The sequence below is a fragment of the Mus musculus genome, chromosome 4 (assembly GCF_000001635.26).
Source record: "Mus musculus strain C57BL/6J chromosome 4, GRCm38.p6 C57BL/6J".
NCBI classification, from domain to species: Eukaryota; Metazoa; Chordata; class Mammalia; order Rodentia; family Muridae; genus Mus; species Mus musculus.
The window spans coordinates 114,571,640-114,589,434 of record NC_000070.6 but is presented as its reverse complement, the minus strand read 5'-3'; the positions used below and the strand labels follow the sequence as shown (position 1 = coordinate 114,589,434).

Below are 17,795 nucleotides of genomic sequence, written 5' to 3'. Positions count from 1 at the left end.
TCTTTGAAACTGTGGGCCCTGCCGTGATATACTGCACATGCATGAGGATGGTCACTGAGCAGGCAGTGTGCAGGTACACACAGGAGGCAGCTGGGTACAGTGCCCATCTTTAAATTCTAGTTGTTGGGTGCTGCTAGAGAAATCCTAACAACCTGCCACTTGTCAGGGTTATGGGCCTTCGCTGCCAGCAGAGGAAGCAAGTGCATGACAGGCACCTGCTGGAATCTCTGTCCCAGGAGACATTACAGATGGGTCAGGAGGACTCTTTTATGCTAGGCTCTGATGTACATTTTTAGAGCGTCACACTCTAGACACATGATAGCAATTAATCACAAATGGCCCAAGAGTTAATTCCATCCGAACTTCCTGTCCCAGCTTCTCTTGTATTTATGTCAAATGCTTTCCCCTTTTCAAACCAACGGTCCTTCTCAACTTCACCTTCAGCTGAAAGAGTGGACTTGGTTGGAAGTCATCAGCTACCTGCTCATACACGCTTTAGCTGAGGAGCTGCCCTCTTCTGCCTGGAGATCAACTCTCTCCCTTTCCTCTAGTCCTTCCTCTAATACCCTTTTCGAATCCCTCTTTCTATACTGGCGGCTTCAGCCACCTCACTTAGGTAATGAGGCTTTAAAAAGGCCATAGAAGTTGCCTTAAACTTGGCAGCACCCGGTCCCTCATCTCTTTTACTCTGCCAAACTGTTTCCCATATAAAAGCAATGTGGATGGATGTGGGACTAAACATAGCTACCAGTTTTTAATGCTGCCAAGTAAGGGCCTTGAGATCCCTTCCTGCTGCTACCCCTAACAATTTTGTTTTCCAGGATGCTTTGATTCGAAAGAGAGCTTAAGTGGACTGCTGTGCCCTGTGGATTTGGAGCATCGCGAGAAGGTCAGTGTTCTGTATCTTTAGGTTCTCAGCTTCCTCAGCCATAGCAGAAAGCTGGTGCAAAGACCACCATCATCTTGGGCCTGTTCTTGAGGGGCATCCTGCTCTGTCACTGGCTTCCCTCAGTGATTGTGCTCTCTCCGAGTAACTAGGGAGCTAGGGGACTCCAGTGGCTGCCGTACTGCATCCACTTAAGGCCACTTAGTACAAAACACACTGCCTAGAGGTGGCTGGTGGCAACTGAGAGAAGAGGTGCTGAGGGGCCACTCCTTTGTACAAGTCCTCATGGCTACATGGCTCACACTAGGGACCCTGCAGATATTCTGTAAGACGGAGAGTGATACTCCCATCTCCATGTATTAGTATAGGTTCTGTTCTTGTGGGTTCCTTCAGAAGGCCCCTCACAGATACCCTGGGAGGCCCCACCTGTCCCTTACACCTGTGCCAGAATTCTAGACAGCCTGTAATCCAAGACAATTCAAGTCAAAGCCAGAGCCTTCTGTCTAAGTGAGCAAACTGAGGGTATAAGAGGGAAGAAGACCTGCTGGAGCCTGCAGTGGACCATACCAGTCATTGAGGGGGCAGAGCTCTCTCTCTATGCAGTTTCCATGGCCTTTATGAGCTATTTTCCAAGGGCCTGCATCCATGTCTGAGATTCTCCTATGAGCCTCACTTTGATGGAGATTCACAAGTGGGGAAAACAGCTTGGATAAATATACTCCCAACTCTGACTCTCAACATCCTTGGAGCTGAACGGGGGCAGAGGAGGCACAGAGATAGACTGTGGACAGCCCCGTTTACAGAGTCTAAATATTCACAGGGGCCCGTGTGGTTTGGACTGACTGCTTGGCCTGAAGGGTGTAGGTAAAGGCTATAGGAAGAGAGGCAGAGCAGTGGACTGATCTATAAGCTGCCATCTTGTTTGTCTGAGATAGGGCTTACTCTATATCTCTGGCTGACTTTGAACTTACTAGTCAGGCCAGGCTGGCCTCAGAGATCTACCTGCCTATTTGTCCAGAGGGTTTGGACTATGGGTGTACATCATCACACCCAGCTGTAAGTTATTTTAAAATTTTCACAGAACACAGGTGGATTCCACACATTTAAGTGGCAGCAAGTAAATAGTTATTATAAATCACAGATCCAAAATTGACTAACTCAGAACTTGCATACAATCCTGGCTCCAATGCAGCCATTGGAGACAGCCAGAGAAAAGCAGGAAGGGTAAAGAGGAACAGAGACTAAGGGCCCCAAGGAGCCCTGTGTAGACATCTTCTGATCCCTTTGCAGGAGAAGAAAAATCCCCAGAAACATTTAGCTCATGCTAAGCATCACTATGTTGCCATGGTTCATTATAATTGTGATGATGATAGTGATAATGATGATTGCAAGTGCCATTCTGGGTCCCCACCATATGTAAGGTTATTTAAATGTCACTCATCCTTACAGCTACACTATAGCTTGGATACTTTACATTCATCAAATCGTTGATGCTGTCCTTCCCATTAACAGAAGAGAAAAATTGAACTTTTGAGAAAGTACCAGCTAAGGTGACATGACATATGGCCCTGTTGGAGTTGGAGTTACAACTGTGGGCTGTCTCCCTTCCTCACTCATGAGGCCACAGACCCTTCTGATTAGCCCTGGTTCTAGGTTGAGTGGGTCCAGACTTGGATGAGAACGGAAAGATTGTTTGGGTCTCACATATATCCACCTGGTACTTGAAGGACCTGAGAAAGTTAACCTGTACTGGGCAGGGGGTGCTTCCCTTGCCAAGGGAGATGCTATGAGAGAACACGTGATTCAGAAGCTGGGGAAGCACTAGGGTTCTAGCTCTGCTACTGGGTACTATGTGGCTTTCATACCCTCTTCTGGGCCTCAGCTTTTCCCTTGACAAGTAGAGGTCAGAGCCAAACCTGCTCCGAAGGCAAAGAAGCAGATCTTGTCCTGGTTTTCCTGCAGCAGCGCCATGACCCTCTTTCCCATGCGCTCATTCCTCTTGTAGATGAGCTCCTGCCGGAAGTAGCTGTCGATTTCCTGGGCTGTCACCTGCTCATGAGGTGGGAGGGTGGTGTTGATGAAGTTGGGTAGCTGCAATGGTAAGACAGGTCCTTTAGGTCTTGATGTGGCAGGGCACATGTCAGATAAACCCCAGGTAGGACTGTCGACTTACCTTTCTGAAGCCCTAGAGCATGCTCTCTGTTTCCTGTTTATCATCAACCCTCATACCCTCAAAGATGAGCACTGCTACCGTTGTACATGTGAAGCAAGCCTGAGAGAGAAAGAGCTTGAGACCTGTGGTCACAGCCAGTGTATAGTGGAGCTACACCCAGGTCTGCCTGGTATTTCTCTGGAGGTTGGGACCCAGGGTGTTGGGACTATGCTGGGTTCCTTATGTCCTTCCTTCAGCCCTGAATCCAGCACTACGTGGACAAGGAACCCAATTCAACAAGAGGGTGAGAATGACAGCTATGTCGAGAAGGCCATAGGGCTTGGGGTGAAGGTGACTTGAGCTTTGGATTCAGTTCTGATACAGCGTATAGTGACCAAGCCACTCCACTTTGCTGAGCCCTGACTCTCATTTGTAGGAAGGACTGATGGGAGGGATTAAAGGAGATGAGGGTCACTACTGTGGCCTTATTCAGCGCTTTGCTCTACAGAGATGAGCAGGGCAGAACTTTCACCTTTTCCCATGTCTGAGCCACTGTCTGCCCATCTGTCTTCAAATTTTCAGAAACTTCTTGAAAACTATCCCAGGATCACAGATCCTTCCAGACTGATGCTTGTGGGATAAGCTGCCTAGAGATTGTCCATCTTTACAGTTCTGGGTCCTTTTCTCTCCCTACTGTGTCACTTTCCACACAGCCTGAGGCCTGGCAACAGCTCTGTGGATGTGCTCTTAAACTAGGCAGAGGGATCCTTGAGTTTAAGGACAAAGTCGGGTCATTCCAAGTCCCCAGGGCCTGCTACATAAAAGATGCCTATCAGGGGTCAAATGTGAATGTAAGATTGCACTGCCCCTTCTGGGTTGTTGTGTTTTTATTGTTTCATCTCTCTGGCCTGGAAGGTAGGTCCAGCCATTCTAGCACCATCTCCTTCAACATGTGCATGGAGCTGCTGGGGAAAGTAAGGCAGTGAATGAAATCACACTGTCTTTCCTCTCCATTCCCCATGCATAGCATCCTTCAAGCTCCTGTTCATAGGACATTCCTCATTGTCACCTAACTAAGTACAAACCATAAAATACTAGTCTGGACTGAAACATGAGGGGAGGTTGTACCCAACGACACCAACTTCCTAGAGATCTTAGTCCCCTAGGAAAGCCAATTTTTATGGCTTTTTAACCCAAGCACATGTTTTTTTTTTTTTTTTTTTTTTTTACAGCCACAGAGGAGTTATCAACATCCTTTCTGAGAAAGATGGGGGAGTCAACAGCCTGAACCCTGAGGGTTTGTGAGGAGGGCAGGACATCTGCCTCTGCTCTGCCAAGAACAAGTGAGAGAAATGGATAGTAAGAGTATCTGCATCTTACAGCTCCTTTGTCAGAGGAGCCGGACCCACTGCTCTGGGATGGAGAAGGAAGTGATGTGATTGTCTCAGCCTGAGTAGTGCACAATGTGTACAATGTGCACAGCAGCCCTGCTCATGCCTAGGCCAGTACAGAGCTGGCACCCAGAGACTGCTTGCTTGGCAGATAGACAAATGAGGGAATGGAGTTCTTATCCTCCTCCACACTGGAAGGGATGACTGGCAGCTCTGATGAAATAGGTCACACTTGACTTGATGTAGTTCCAGGAGATGCTAAAGATTTTTGAGTCAGGGTGGAGAACAGAGAGGCTATGACTAGAAGGACTATTTCCAGAAACACGCCTCTCAAAGGCTCTTCTCCATTTATGGGGTTTGGGAGAGGATAGGAGGCCAAGCTTTACTACATGTTAGTGTTTGTTAAGTCACTGAACAAGTGGATGGATGAGCAGGATGATTGGCAGTTGAGGAAGAGTGTTGATGAGCACAGGTCCTGCAGTCACACAGCCAGTGCAGCTTGGGTTGTACCTTTCATTGCCTGGTGCACTCTAGGTTATGTGGTCTCTCTGAGTCCCACATTCTTCATTGGTAACAGGGTGACATACATGACTTTTACATGGATTCAATGAGACCAGCTTTGAAAGATGCTAGCACAGTAAGGCACTGTGAATATAGCCATATATATATATGCATCACATACACACACAATATATGTGTAATGGCATCCTGCATTGTCACCTTCATGTGATGCTATGGGTTATCAGGGACAGGTGGCCTACAGAGATGACAGATGGTCATTAGAACTATCAGACAGAAGTGAAGGAAGAGGACCTGATCCCCTTCTTTCTTCTGTGGATCATGGGATCTATGAGCAGGTACCCCTCCTTCCTGCTCTGCTTCCTGCCCACAAAGTGCATCTGCATAAGGATTCCCCAGGGAGACTTGAGCTATTTATAAGAACAAGAAAGAGTGAAACTTCAAAACCATGAAGAAGTAGGACTGGATATTCAGCTTCCCCTGGGCTTCCCAGCCACTGCCTAGCACTCTCTTAGAGTCTCATGATGATGGGCTTTGGCCCCATGCCAAGGATGGGGCCTGGGTCTGGGCCAGGGCTGGGGGAGAAGCAAATTAATGATGTCATTAGACTTGTCTGGGGCCTTAAATCTCCCATGACAAGTTTAAGTGGAGGGCATATGATAACATTTCCAATAGATCATGGAATGTCCCTAGAGTTCGAGAGAGATTGGTGTGTGATGGGGTGACAAAGATACGGTCTAGGCAGGGCTGGGGTGAAGTTATGGGGGAGGGGTTCAGTGTAGGCTCCCCTGACCTGTGGCTAGGGATAGCCAAGTGCCCAGGTCTGTTGATTATACTCAACTACCCATTTCCCTGTACCCATCTACCCAGCAAATACCCTCTGAGAGCCTCCCTAGGTCCTGCCCCATGTCAGGCTAGAGGCTACCTCAGCACCCTTTGCTGTCTCCCCTGAGACTCCTAGGCCCATGGAAGAGTCAGCCATTCTTGTAAGAACTACGGGATATGCAGTGGGAGAGGGCAGGGAGGGAAGCAGGGTTCACAGAGGGGCCTTGAAGTATGATTATGTGGTCTGGTTCATCTGGGTCAGCCCAGGTTTATGGTTGAAGGAGATTGCTGCACTCCTATCAATTATCTTGACTCTAAGTAATAATATTTTACTGTATACTATTTGAATAAAACATATCTGTGGCTACTGTGCCCCTCAGGGGGGTAGGGACCACAGGTTTCTCAGGGAGGACTTCTGAGTGGCCCTCCCATTATGAATACTAACAATGCCAGTGGCCTGCAGCTGTAGCATCAGGGAGCACTCATTGCTGAGGACGGGGATGGAGGAGTGAGGAGGTATACAGTTAGTGGGTAAGGGGCACTGGGCCTCAGGCCCTGTTCCATCCTGGCTGCCAAAGGTTACTTTATCAATCTCACCACTGCAGCCAGAGCTATATTTGTTCTCTGTTATGCAAACCATGCCCTCTGGAGACATCAGTCAGACCCCCCTGTCAGCTTCTCACCTGGGAAGCTCCACTAACAAGCTTAGTTCCTACTTTATGATTGCCCTGAAGTCTTCCTGACCTCAGCAGGGTGACAAGCCCTAAAGCTTCCAGATCTCCAGACCTCAAGACTGTTGAGGCCTCTGGCTGCCGATAGAGCTTCACATAGAAGGATGTGCAAGGGTAGTGTCCAAGTCTCATGACCCTGGCTTTCTGCACAGTAGGGCAGGTTTTCTGTGAACTCCATATAGAGCCTGGACTATGATTCAAATCTGGCTAGACCATTTGCAATTACTGGGGACATGGCTACTGCTATCAGAGGTCAGCAGTATTTCTGGACATAGGCTCAAAGGTAAACAGAGTTGACCAACCCCCAAGCTCACCCTGTGCCTCTCTCCTCCAGCTTATAGTCAGCCATAGGCCTTGTCCTGTCCACCCTTCTTTCTCAGGCCAGCCGCATCACAGCCAGCTATTCAACTTGCCATCAAGACCTCTCTGCTGTGTAGCGTCACCTCCCAAACCTTGCCCCTAGTGGATTTAGGGTGAGGCTCACCAGAAGTGGGGCCCTAGTAAGAGTCCCATCAGTTCACAGTGTTGGCCTCTTCTCCTCCCTCTTCCACTTCGAGACTAGAGTCCCCAGACCTGGAGCCTTCCACAGTAAGGGCTGGGCTCCTCCTTCTATCCTCTAAGCTTCTCTAAGTACATTATGTACCTACAGTGATGTGCATGACAGTCACTCACTGGCAAGCACTCTACAACAGGCGCCAAGTGGTCTCCAGAGCAGTGGGGACCAAGGGATGAGCAGCTCAACCCTGCCTTCAGGGAGCCTGTGTCTGGGTTTGGGTGGCAGGCACAGACAGAACATTGTGGCCCCAGCCTGGCTGGCCTCCAACCAGAACTCTCCCCATTGCCTCTCCTTTGGGTCTCTGGCTTGCTTGCACACTGTGCTCACAGCTGGAACATTCCTCCTTTGTCCACGGCCAATGTAGGTTCTTCTGTGGCCTCTGACTTTGTAGCAATTGTTACTTAGTGCCCCAGCTGCAGCCCCCTATGAATGAGTATTGGGCTATAGCTGCAGCTCTTCTATCCCCAGAGCAAGGGTTTCTATATGAGACAATGATTTCCTGGGTCTCTCAATCTCCTTGTGAGAATTGTCCTCTCTGGCTCCCCACCATATACCTTTGAGCACTGTGCCCACAGATTTTCAAACTATTTCATTTGTTTGACAAATATGTACAGAGTCTTACTTTAGTCTGGGAACTGCTCTTGCCAGAGGGGATAGATGAATGAATGATAGACCCAAATCCTGCCCTCATGGAGTTTATGTTCCAGTGGGAAGAGCCAGATGATAAGTAGTCACTAATGAAAGTATGTTGTGTCAGGTGGTCTTCCAGACCATGGGAGAAAAGCGGAGCATAATAAAGTAATAAGAGGTTTTTTAGTGGGGGGGGGGGGAGGGGGAGGTTCAGGCTGCAGTTCAGACAGAGTGGATGGAGCTAGTCTTATGGAGCTGGGAGATCCCTGAAGATGGAGGAGAGTGCTCTGTGGTGGCACCTGGCAGAAGCATCTATGCTGAAGGAAGAGTCAGTGAGAAGGTAGAAACATACAGCTGGGCTCTTGGGATGAAATGTGGACGTTGCTCCTGGTGTGTATAAAGGAGATGGGGTCTGGAGCGGGGACAGAACAGGAGGAACACACAGGCTACTGCAGAGGCTGGCTTGTTTCGCCCTGAGAAAATGGAAACTGCAAGGGTCCAGACAAGGGACAAGGCCTTCTGTGCCTAATGCAAGCTTTCCGAGTGGATGAACATCAAAATACCACACACAACAGAGGGAACCTTGGGAGAAACTCTGGTGCCTCGGAGGTATCTGATTCCATCCAGGGGACTGGGGAGGTTTTTCAGAGTAGGTAAGTTTAATCCATGATAAGTTGGAGGAAATCCAGGGCAGGAAGAACCTGGATAAAGGCTCAGAGGTACTGAAAAACAAGCTCCAAATTCCACAGGCTTGGGGTGCTGGGGGGAGTGGAGGTGTAGGCTGTGACAAGGTCACCAGGGGGCACATCTTAGGGGACCTTGAATGTTGAATGGGAGTTCTGGAATTGGTTGGAGATCAATGAAGAGGCATGGTAAAGTCTGGGCAGGGTCAAGCCAAATTTAATCCTTTGGGGCCCTACTTGGGGTCTTGCTAGCCTGTCTGTAATCTTAGCTTGAGGATTTGAATCAAGGAAGAAGGTTTTGAGACAGATAGATACAAGGCCAATTTCATAGTAACTTGGTATAAACCTGTCTGCGGGACTTCTGGTTCAAGTTGCTGTTCTTGCTAATTTAACAGTAAGCTGTACAGCCTTAGGTAAGTATCTTGCTTTCTCCGAGTCTCAGTTTTCCCCTCTATAAAGGAGACAACCGTAGCTCTTATTTATTATAGCTGGAAAGAAGCATATATATGCCCACTATACAGTAGGCATCTGATAAATTCCAGGTGGGATCATGTGGGCCTATCTCTAGGTCTTTGCAGCTGGTGGTGCAGAGGTTGTCAGGGCAGGAGGAGAGGAGGGCCTCACCTGGGATGTGTCATGGTTGAAGATGACAGCATTGAGGTCCCCGCAGTTGTAGTGTTTGATGAGGTCCTCTGTGGTGTAGGGTGCCTGCAGGCTCCCAGCCCGCACACTTTCGTGCTGCAGCAGAGTCTGGTTCAGGGCAAACAACACCTGGCCGAGGAGAAAGAAGGGCATCAGGGCTGTGCTCATGGACTGGCTGGCCTCTGGGATCAGCCTTCCACCCACGGAACGGTGGGGCTACAGGTGTGAAATAGAAGGCATATGCACAGCAAACCATCTGAGTTTGGAGTTCGGAGTGAGTCTCCCTCTTGACTCCTTTGTTCTCATTTGCTTAGAAGTGTTCTAGGTCAAGCAAACCCAGTTTGCAATCAAGAGCACCCTCCAATGAGGCCAAGCAGCAACCAAAAGGAAACAAAACCCCAGTTTTATATCAAGGCTCAGAAGGTCTCAGGAGCTGGATCCCTGGAGCCCATCCTTCCATGCACTCAGCAGATGCATCCTCTATCTCTGTTTTCCGGGCTACTGGCTCCGGGGATGCTGTTTCCAGGCACCAGAGTCACTTGGAATGCTATACACAACTCACCTTCCTCCTGGAATCAGGCACTTTCTAAGCAGCTTATGGCCTTTGAAGGTTATGTCTCCCACAGAACACTGGTGTCTTATACACAAGCCCTGGGAGACTAGCTGCTTCGGCTTCCCCATTTTATTTAGTTTATTTGAGACAGGTTCTTATCAAGTAGCCTCAGCTGCCTTGAACTCACAGTCCCGTCTTACCACCCAAGTGTTGGGTTTATAGGCACAGTCTACCATACATGGCCTGGCCAAGAACCCCAACTTTAGATGGGGAAATTGAGGCCCAAGGCATGGAAGACACTTTACCCATATGGCTTGAGCTGGAGTCTGCATCCCAAGATCCTGGCACCCCAGACCCTTTTGGCCAACCAAGGGGCTTTGTTGATCCCACACATTCTGATGCTGGCCCTGCTTCAGCCAATAGGACAATGGCTGTAAGCATCACAAAAGAAAGCCCAAGAAGCACCTATGTGCTGAGGCCAGTCCCCTTCATATACTCTTTGCTTTTGACTCCACCCTGCTGGAAGGCGATAAACACACAGAGCTAAACCTACACAGCCAGTGGCACTCAGACCAATGGACAGATAGCCAACTTCCAGACCCAGGAGACCAGCAAGGCCGGTGGAGCCTCAAAGCGACTGGCCCTGGCACGCTGAGCTCTGCATGCCATTGTTACACAGCACAATCTCAGTGAGAGATGAGTGATACACCACACTTCCTTCCACCAGTGTGTGCATATTAGCTTTCCATTGTGTTTTAACTGCCAGCCTCACAGCAGGTAGAGTTTCCTGAACACAGGAAATGCATTTTGTTTTCTGGCTCTCGCATCTACAACTCTCAGCATTGTGCCTGGGGAAAAGAGGGCACTGTGATCTCCATTTCGCTTTAGAACCCGGGGACCTGCTGTTTCCTTCATAGTTCAAAGGCACTTTAGAAGCCCCGATGACAAACATCTAAAAGGCTCTGGCAGACATTCCCATGAAGACAGATAATCGGAATAAAAAGCTTTTGAAATAGGTATACAGGGCCAGGCCAACACAGTGACACGGGCAATAAGGCCACACTTGGGTCCCCTCTGTTAGTGGCAAGAGAACTGGATAGCATGAGCTGTAGCAAACCCCCACTGCTCCCCTTAATGAGAGGGCTGGAGGTGAGGTCAGATCCCTCGCCCCATGTCTGAGCCTTCTCCAGGCCCCTGGGCTTTTGCTGTCACCACTGAAATCAGATCTGCAGCCATCTGGTGCAGAGTGTCAATGGCAGCATGGTGGCTGGGGATGAATTACAGGAGGCAGTGACGTTTTCTGCTGTGGACATTGCTAAGGCAACAAGCACTTCCTCCCACAGGGTGCATGCCTCCAGTGAAAGTGTCCGTGTCGAGCTGATCCACTCTCCTCCTCTGAGGGCCTAAGACAGAGGGACTTCCTGTGGCCACACCCAGCTGCTGCACACACCTGCTCTGCTGCTTCTTAGATCAGCCTGGGCCAAGGCACCACCTGACCTGGGGTGAGGTCATCGACCTGGGCGCCAGGAGACCTGGCTGGAGGGTAATTGTCTCCCCCGGACCCTGCTTGACTCATGAAGTCAGGTCTCCAATGGCACAGCCTTCATGAAGCCGGGAGGTATTCCAGGGGATTAAGTATATTCCAGGCTGCACGGTGTTAAGAACAGTCCTGGCATGAAGTGTGCTCTGAGTATGTGTTTGTTAAATAAAGCCTAGGAGGAAATAGCTCCAAATCTCCCTTGCTTGGTGCTGGGAGAGAGGGTCCTTAGAACTCATCTGGTACAGAGGTTTCAAACTGCTTTTAGCTGGAGAATTCTTTCATTGTTGTTATTATTGTTGTTGTCTTCCAAAGGAATCTCATTTGGAGTTTTGAATGTGAAACAGATAAAAATGAAAGGCTGATATAAAGGAGGCGGGGTGGGATTTAATGCTCTCTTGCTGCAGGGATTTCTGGGACTCTGGAGGCCAGGTTATGAACCCCTGATCTCATTTTGTGCCTTCATAATGTAAGAGAGGGGATAGCATTCCAGGCAGTAGGATAGAGTGTGCATAAGTCCATGCAGTGAGCTGGGCAGAGTGAACCCCAAGGAGCCTGACTCCCAGCCTTGGATTAAAAGGCTGACGATGCAGGACCTTCTGATGTCTATGGGCACAGTCATACCCAGTTTCTCTGGATCTTTGTAAAGCAGCCAGGGGTGTTTACTGTTGGGGCCTTAGACAGGAAGCCAAGGCCAGGCCATTTGACAGCTTGAGAGCTCTCTGCATGCCTCAGCTAGTTTGTGACATTAACTGTATCTGGTGGGATCTGGTACCTGCCACAGACTCCCCATGCACAGACCACTTTGGAGGTACATATCCTATGGGATTGGTTCAGCACTCTGCCTTTGTGTTCCCTGCTGAACCTCAATGTCACCAGTGTCACATACTCAGGAAACACTGCAGAAAGAAGGATGACAACCCTGAATTATGTGCTCCCCACTTCCTGCTCACAAAGGAGTTATCACACATTCATACAGAGACCCCTGGCTTTATTGAGCACTTAGTACACATTGCAAACTTCTTAAGCGGATTCATCATTTATTCTTTACAGAAGCTCCAATGTAATATTAAAACAAAAACAAAAATAAAAAACAACCCACAGCAAAGAGACATTAAATACCTTCCCAAGATGGGAAGGTTGGAGAGGTGAGATGGGCATTTGGCACATGTCCTCTTAGTCACCACTCATGGGGACCTACATCTGTTTTGTCAAGGAGAGACACAGTGGCGATGTACAGATGGGTACCACAGAAGCAGAGGGAGTGATGGGCTACACAGCTCAAAGGTAGTGCTGAGGTATTCAGATGTCTGGCTTACTACAAACAGGACTTTAGGAGTATGTCTTCTGTGAGCATTCCTGGTACTTCCAACAAGCAGAGGAAGCTCTATCCCCATCTTCTCCTTCCCTCCCTCCCTCCCTCCCTCCCTCCCTCCCTCCCTCCCTCCCTCCCTCCCTCCCATCCTCCCTCCCATCCTTCCTCCCTCCCTCCCTCCCTCCCTCTTTCCCATCCTTCCTTCCTTCCTTCCTTCCTTCCTTCCTTCCTTCCTTCCTTCCCTCCCTCCCTCCTTCTTTCCTTCATTAAACATTGGCTTCCAGCAGCTTTTCAGCAGGGACTTAAATTGATGGAGAAATAGGATTTGATTTGTAAACACATGGAACTCATGGAGGAGGCAGACACGCCTCTGACCTTCACACCAGGGTGACAGAGGCACAAGCTTTAGGATGAAGTATTACCCTGACTTCTTCCTCCCTCTTCAACTCCCAGAATTCCCCAGGTCTCTGTGCCTTCTACTTTCAGCCACCTTAGAACAACAAACCTTCCTCACAAGGAGCCTCAGTGGCCCACACTAGGATAATGTTTATGCTAAGGCTATGACATGGAATAACAAACACAGAGAGAAGAGTAGAAGGCCTCATTCGCCCTGGATGCCTGTGTGGAGTCCTAGTCATCCTGGTCGCCAAGAAACCCTGTGCATCTTCTACTACCCCCCTTCACTAGGGCTCATGGGACACAAGGTAGCCGGAGGCGTCTGTTGCATGTATGCTTGGAATCTAAATAGGTCATCAGACAGACTACTATGGTGGAGAAAGGCAGGCGCCAGGAGGCTAGAAACAGTTTTATTGTTCCAGAAAAGTCCAGTAAATAGTCCAAGATAGAATAGGATGGTAGACTTGAGGCCTATGCTCACTTGGTCACCTGAAGGGAAGATTTGGACCTAGGGCTCTTGGGACAGGCCTGGCTCTCAGGCTAAGGGTCTGGGATGACCAATGAGGTCTTCTACTCAGACTGGAGCCCAGAGTGATGACAGCGAAGTCCTAAGCAGGTTGACAATGCTCACCGAGCACCACCTAGGCAAGGTCAGCACAGACAAAAGCCTTACTCTCACACAGCATACCTGCTAGGCATACACAGAAGGACATATTCACCAGTAAAATATTAATACACAGCATGGAGGAGATACCATGTTGATCCTGCTGAGTCGGCAGTGAAGCTGCCTCCTGATTATTTTGGATCGGGATGCTTCTGTGTCCACAGGCAAAGCGAGCAGAACAGCCAGGGCAGTGGGAGGCTGGGTCCTGAACACCAAGAGAACTGGTTTGCTTTCCCCACGGTGCGGGTGAAGAGAGTCATAGAACACAGGATTTCTTCTGGTGACTCAGTGCTCTCATGCCCTGTGATTAGAATCAATGGAAAATGACAGCACTCGCGCTCAGAAAAGTCCTTCCATGAACCCTGGAAATGGTGCTTTAGGTCCCCGGCCAGGTTCTGAACCTCAGAAGCGGAGGTTCTTGTTAAAGCAAAGGAAATGCAGAGTGGATGGTAGAAGAGAAGGGGGGCAGTAACAAGGCCATCATGTGTGGTCAGCCAAACAACAGAGACTGTAATTGCTATAAATATAGTCTTGTATAACCCTGGCTGGCCTTGAACTCACTATGTAGCTGAGGATGACCTTGAACTTCTGACCCTCTGTCCTCCACTTCCCAAATGTGAGGAATACAGACATGAGCCACCAATAAAAGTTTACATGGTGCTGGGGATTGAGTCCAGGGCTTTGCGGATGCTAGGCAAGAGTCCCAGGCCTGAATATGTTTATTTTGTGTGAGAGGTAAGTGTGAATGTATGTCTGTGTGTATTTATCTCAGATATATTTGCTTTCTCATCCACTTGTCATATAACACAGCTGCCTTAACTGCCTCTACCTTGATGTCTAAGTGTTCTTAACTTTATATCATAGCAGTTACAAGACTTCAAGGGGAAAGAATAAGTGGATGACTGCCTAGCATCCTCTCCTGTGGAAAGCCTATTACAGTTTTGGTTGTGCACCCGACAGCTGATCCATGCTAAGCAGAGCTACAATCTTGCCCCTGTCCTTATTTGAAGCAAACGTATGGCTTAAAGAAATGCACATAGGTACCAACATGACACGGAGGAGACACATGGTGATTATGTGTCAAATGGACTCAGCTGAGGTCCCAGAGATTTAGTGAAATATTTCTCTAGATGTTTCTCTCCTTAAATAAGCTTTCATTATTAAAAAAAAATCCTTGCAAATAAAACATCACACATGAAAATGAACTAGACCCAAAGTCTGTACAGTTCAATGAAACTCTACACAGCTAGAATTGGTATTCAGAACAGAAGCTGTGGAGCTTCACATTAAATTTTACACTTTCAGTATTGGATATATTTTATGCACTTTTTAACCACCCAAACCAAGTAAACAACAGCCTTTGACAGAATTAGAGAAAGCAGTTAGCTTTGCATCCTCTTTCATAACTCAGTTTTTCCTCCCTCCCTTATATTCAGCCTTTCTTGTTCTCATTTCTTCACCTTATCCTGTATGCACATTACATGTGCTTATGTGTATACATTTATTATTAGCCATATTCTGCATATGAGAGAGAACATGTGGTTCGTTTCTGTGATTGAGTGATTTCACTCAATATCATACATTTTAAGCCCATCCATTTACCTGCAAATTTCCAAACTTCATCTTTCTTTAGAGCTGAGAAGTATTTCATTTTATAAATACACTGAAATTTCATATCCATTCATCTGTTTGGACAATGAGTTTGATTCAAATTCTTTTCTATAGTGAATGGAGTAGCAATAAATATGTGGTTAGCAATATCTCTATGGCAGGGTATGGACTCTGGGTATGTGCTCAGGAAGGAAATACCTGGGTCATAGTAGTTCAATTTCAAAGTTTGTGAGAAATCTCCAAAATGATTTCCACAATGTCTGTATAAGTTTGCATCCCCACTAATATGAATATGGATTCCTTTCTCTCCATTTCCTCTCCAACATTTGTTATAGATTTGTTGATGATAGCTATTGTGACTGGGGTGAGGTGGTGTCACAAGGTGGCTGTGATGCATCTTCCTGGTGGCTAGGGATACTGAATATGCTTTTTGTTTGTTTGATTGACTGTTTTTTGAGACAGGGTTTCTCTGCATAGCCCTGGCTATCCTGGAACTCACTCTGTAGACCAGGCTGGCCTCAAACTCACAGAGATCTGCCTGCCTCTGTCCCCTGAGTGCTTGGATTAAAGGCATGCTATTTCTCTCTCTCTCTCTCTCTCTCTCTCTCTCTCTCTCTCTCTCCCTCCCTCCCTCCCTCCCTCCCTCCCTCCCTTCCTCCTTCCTTTCTTTCCTTCTTTCCAGTGTCTATTTAGTCCACTTGCCATTTTTAACCAGCAGTTTTATTCCTTCTGTTTTTAATTTCTGCAATTCTTTGTAAATTCTGGATGTTTGCATCTTGTCTGAAGTGTGGTTGGTAGATTTTCTCACACTCTGTGATTGTCTAACTCTGCCATTGTTTTCTTTGTTGTAGAGGAACTTTTTTTTTTTCATGGAGTTCAATCTATTGACACTTGGGTGTTGGTGTTCTGTTTAAAAAGATCTTGCCTCCCTGAATATCTTGAAGGGCATCCCCATATTTTCCCTGTAAATTTCAGTGTTTTGAGTTTTAAACTAAAGTCTCTGATCTTGTTTGAATTGGTTTGATACAAGGTGAAAGGTATAAATATAACTTCATTATTCTGTGAGTATTTTTGCCAGTACCTTTTATTTAGTAGGCTACCTCCTTTTGCAGAGATTTCTATAAAGGTATTTTTAGGTAAGATTAATATTTAATTAGGTAAGCTCTGAATAAAATGAGTCATTCTCCATAGGGTGGGTGGGTCTCAATCACCTGACAGTTTTAAGGAAAAGTGACTTTTCGCTCTCTGCCAGCAACACAACTGCTGCATCAACTCTCCCTGACTTCCAGTCTGCTGCCAGCCATGGATGTTTTGGATTTACCATCTTTTATACCATTGAGCTAATTCTTGAAATAAATATCTGTCTCTCTGTGCATCTTTCTCCCTTCGTTTTTATACCCCTTCCATGCATTCATGCATGCACACTTGCTATAACATATAATACAAATGTACTATATAATGATGTTTTGGTCAATAGTGAACTGCACATATGAACAAGCCCTAATAAAATTACAGTAGAGCCAGATATCTATGGCCTAGTGTCTTTTTATTATACCCTTTCTTCATTTAGATGCATAAATTACAATTGCCAACCCTATTCTGTATAATAAGTAGCATGGTGTGCAGATTTGAAGCTAGTGGAAATAGTTTGTACTGTATAGCCTAGGTGTGTAGAAGGCTGGGCTTCTAGGTTGTACACACACTGTGTTATGTACACAATGACAGAATCAGCTAATAATTCATTTCATGAACATATACCCATTGTTCAGCTGCACATGGCTGGAATCAGCTGCAGGTGTGGGCTTGTGTACATACTTTCTACTGATCCATTTCTTGAATAACAAAAATAGTAGGTGTTTCAGAAAAAAAAAAACTCAAGAAAGATGCAGGGCAGTGGAGAGATGAGGAACCAGCAAGTGCAAAGGCCTTGTGTGCACACATGGGAAGCAGAGGACAATCAAGGAGATGGGTAGAGCTTAACACACAGGAGAGTGGTGGTAGTGTGCAGCCGACAAGCCTGCCAGATGACATGGACCATGGCAGAGACACTGGGAAGCCATCTTATATTATAACCCTTCCAGATGAGGATTGGCATTCTCATGTGACAAACAGAGAAACTGAGCCCCGGGGGATGGTGAGGTCACACTACTCAAGAGCTCCTCTTAGAGAACTAGGCCTGGGATTCAGATCCAGGTACAACAGGCAGATCCTGAGTTCCCTCTGCCACCTCCCAAGCCACCTCCATTCATTCATTAGAACAAGGACACACACTAACTGATAGCTGGGGCTAGCCACTGGGGCCAATATTCTGATTGACTAACTGGAAAGAGACAGAGACAGACAGAGAGACAGACATACTCACACATGCATGCAAAGAGAAGGGGGAGGTAGAGGAGAGAGGGAGAGATATCACCTTGGTTACCAGGTATTATCAAGGTTGACACAAGGGAGAAAAGGTCACCATTTGCAGCTTAGCTCCAACCACTGGTATCTAACCTCCCACTATCTTTACTCTGAGCTGGCCTGATAGAACCTCAGGCCAGTCTAGGACCCCTTATAGGGGTACACTGTCCAGCTTGGCCTTGGCTATCCTAGAGAGAATACAGTGCCAGTCACATACATAGCAAACACTTCTAAAATGAACATGTCACTGCATGGCAATCTGAGGGCACCACTCAGCCCATGACTCCCTAGCAGTGTCCCA

The 17,795-nt window shown here is 47.4% G+C and overlaps 1 protein-coding gene and 1 long non-coding RNA gene across 6 annotated transcripts in view; one reads left to right on the top strand and one right to left on the bottom strand.

Annotated features, from left to right (window-relative positions):
* Window positions 1-12,518, top strand: part of Gm33655 — a 327,030-nt gene extending 314,512 nt beyond the window's left edge. For 2 of the 3 annotated variants that reach the window (XR_003955095.1, XR_003955096.1), the window contains exons 2-4: window positions 822-889; window positions 4,271-4,381; window positions 10,912-12,518. This is a non-coding gene — a long non-coding RNA (predicted gene, 33655). Of the gene's footprint in view, window positions 1-229; window positions 890-4,270; window positions 4,382-10,911 lie in introns of those variants that run through there. The other variant, XR_376556.4, reaches the window with a different exon arrangement.
* Window positions 1-17,795, bottom strand: part of Trabd2b (TraB domain containing 2B) — a 208,417-nt gene that overhangs the window by 25,664 nt on the left and 164,958 nt on the right. For all 3 annotated transcript variants that reach the window (XM_011240586.2, NM_001085549.1, XM_006503276.4), the window contains 2 exons: window positions 8,998-9,144; window positions 2,803-2,977 (listed from right to left, as the gene is read on the bottom strand). In XM_011240586.2, the coding sequence (XP_011238888.1) occupies window positions 2,803-2,977; window positions 8,998-9,144 (322 nt within the window). The remainder of the gene's footprint in view (window positions 1-2,802; window positions 2,978-8,997; window positions 9,145-17,795) is intronic.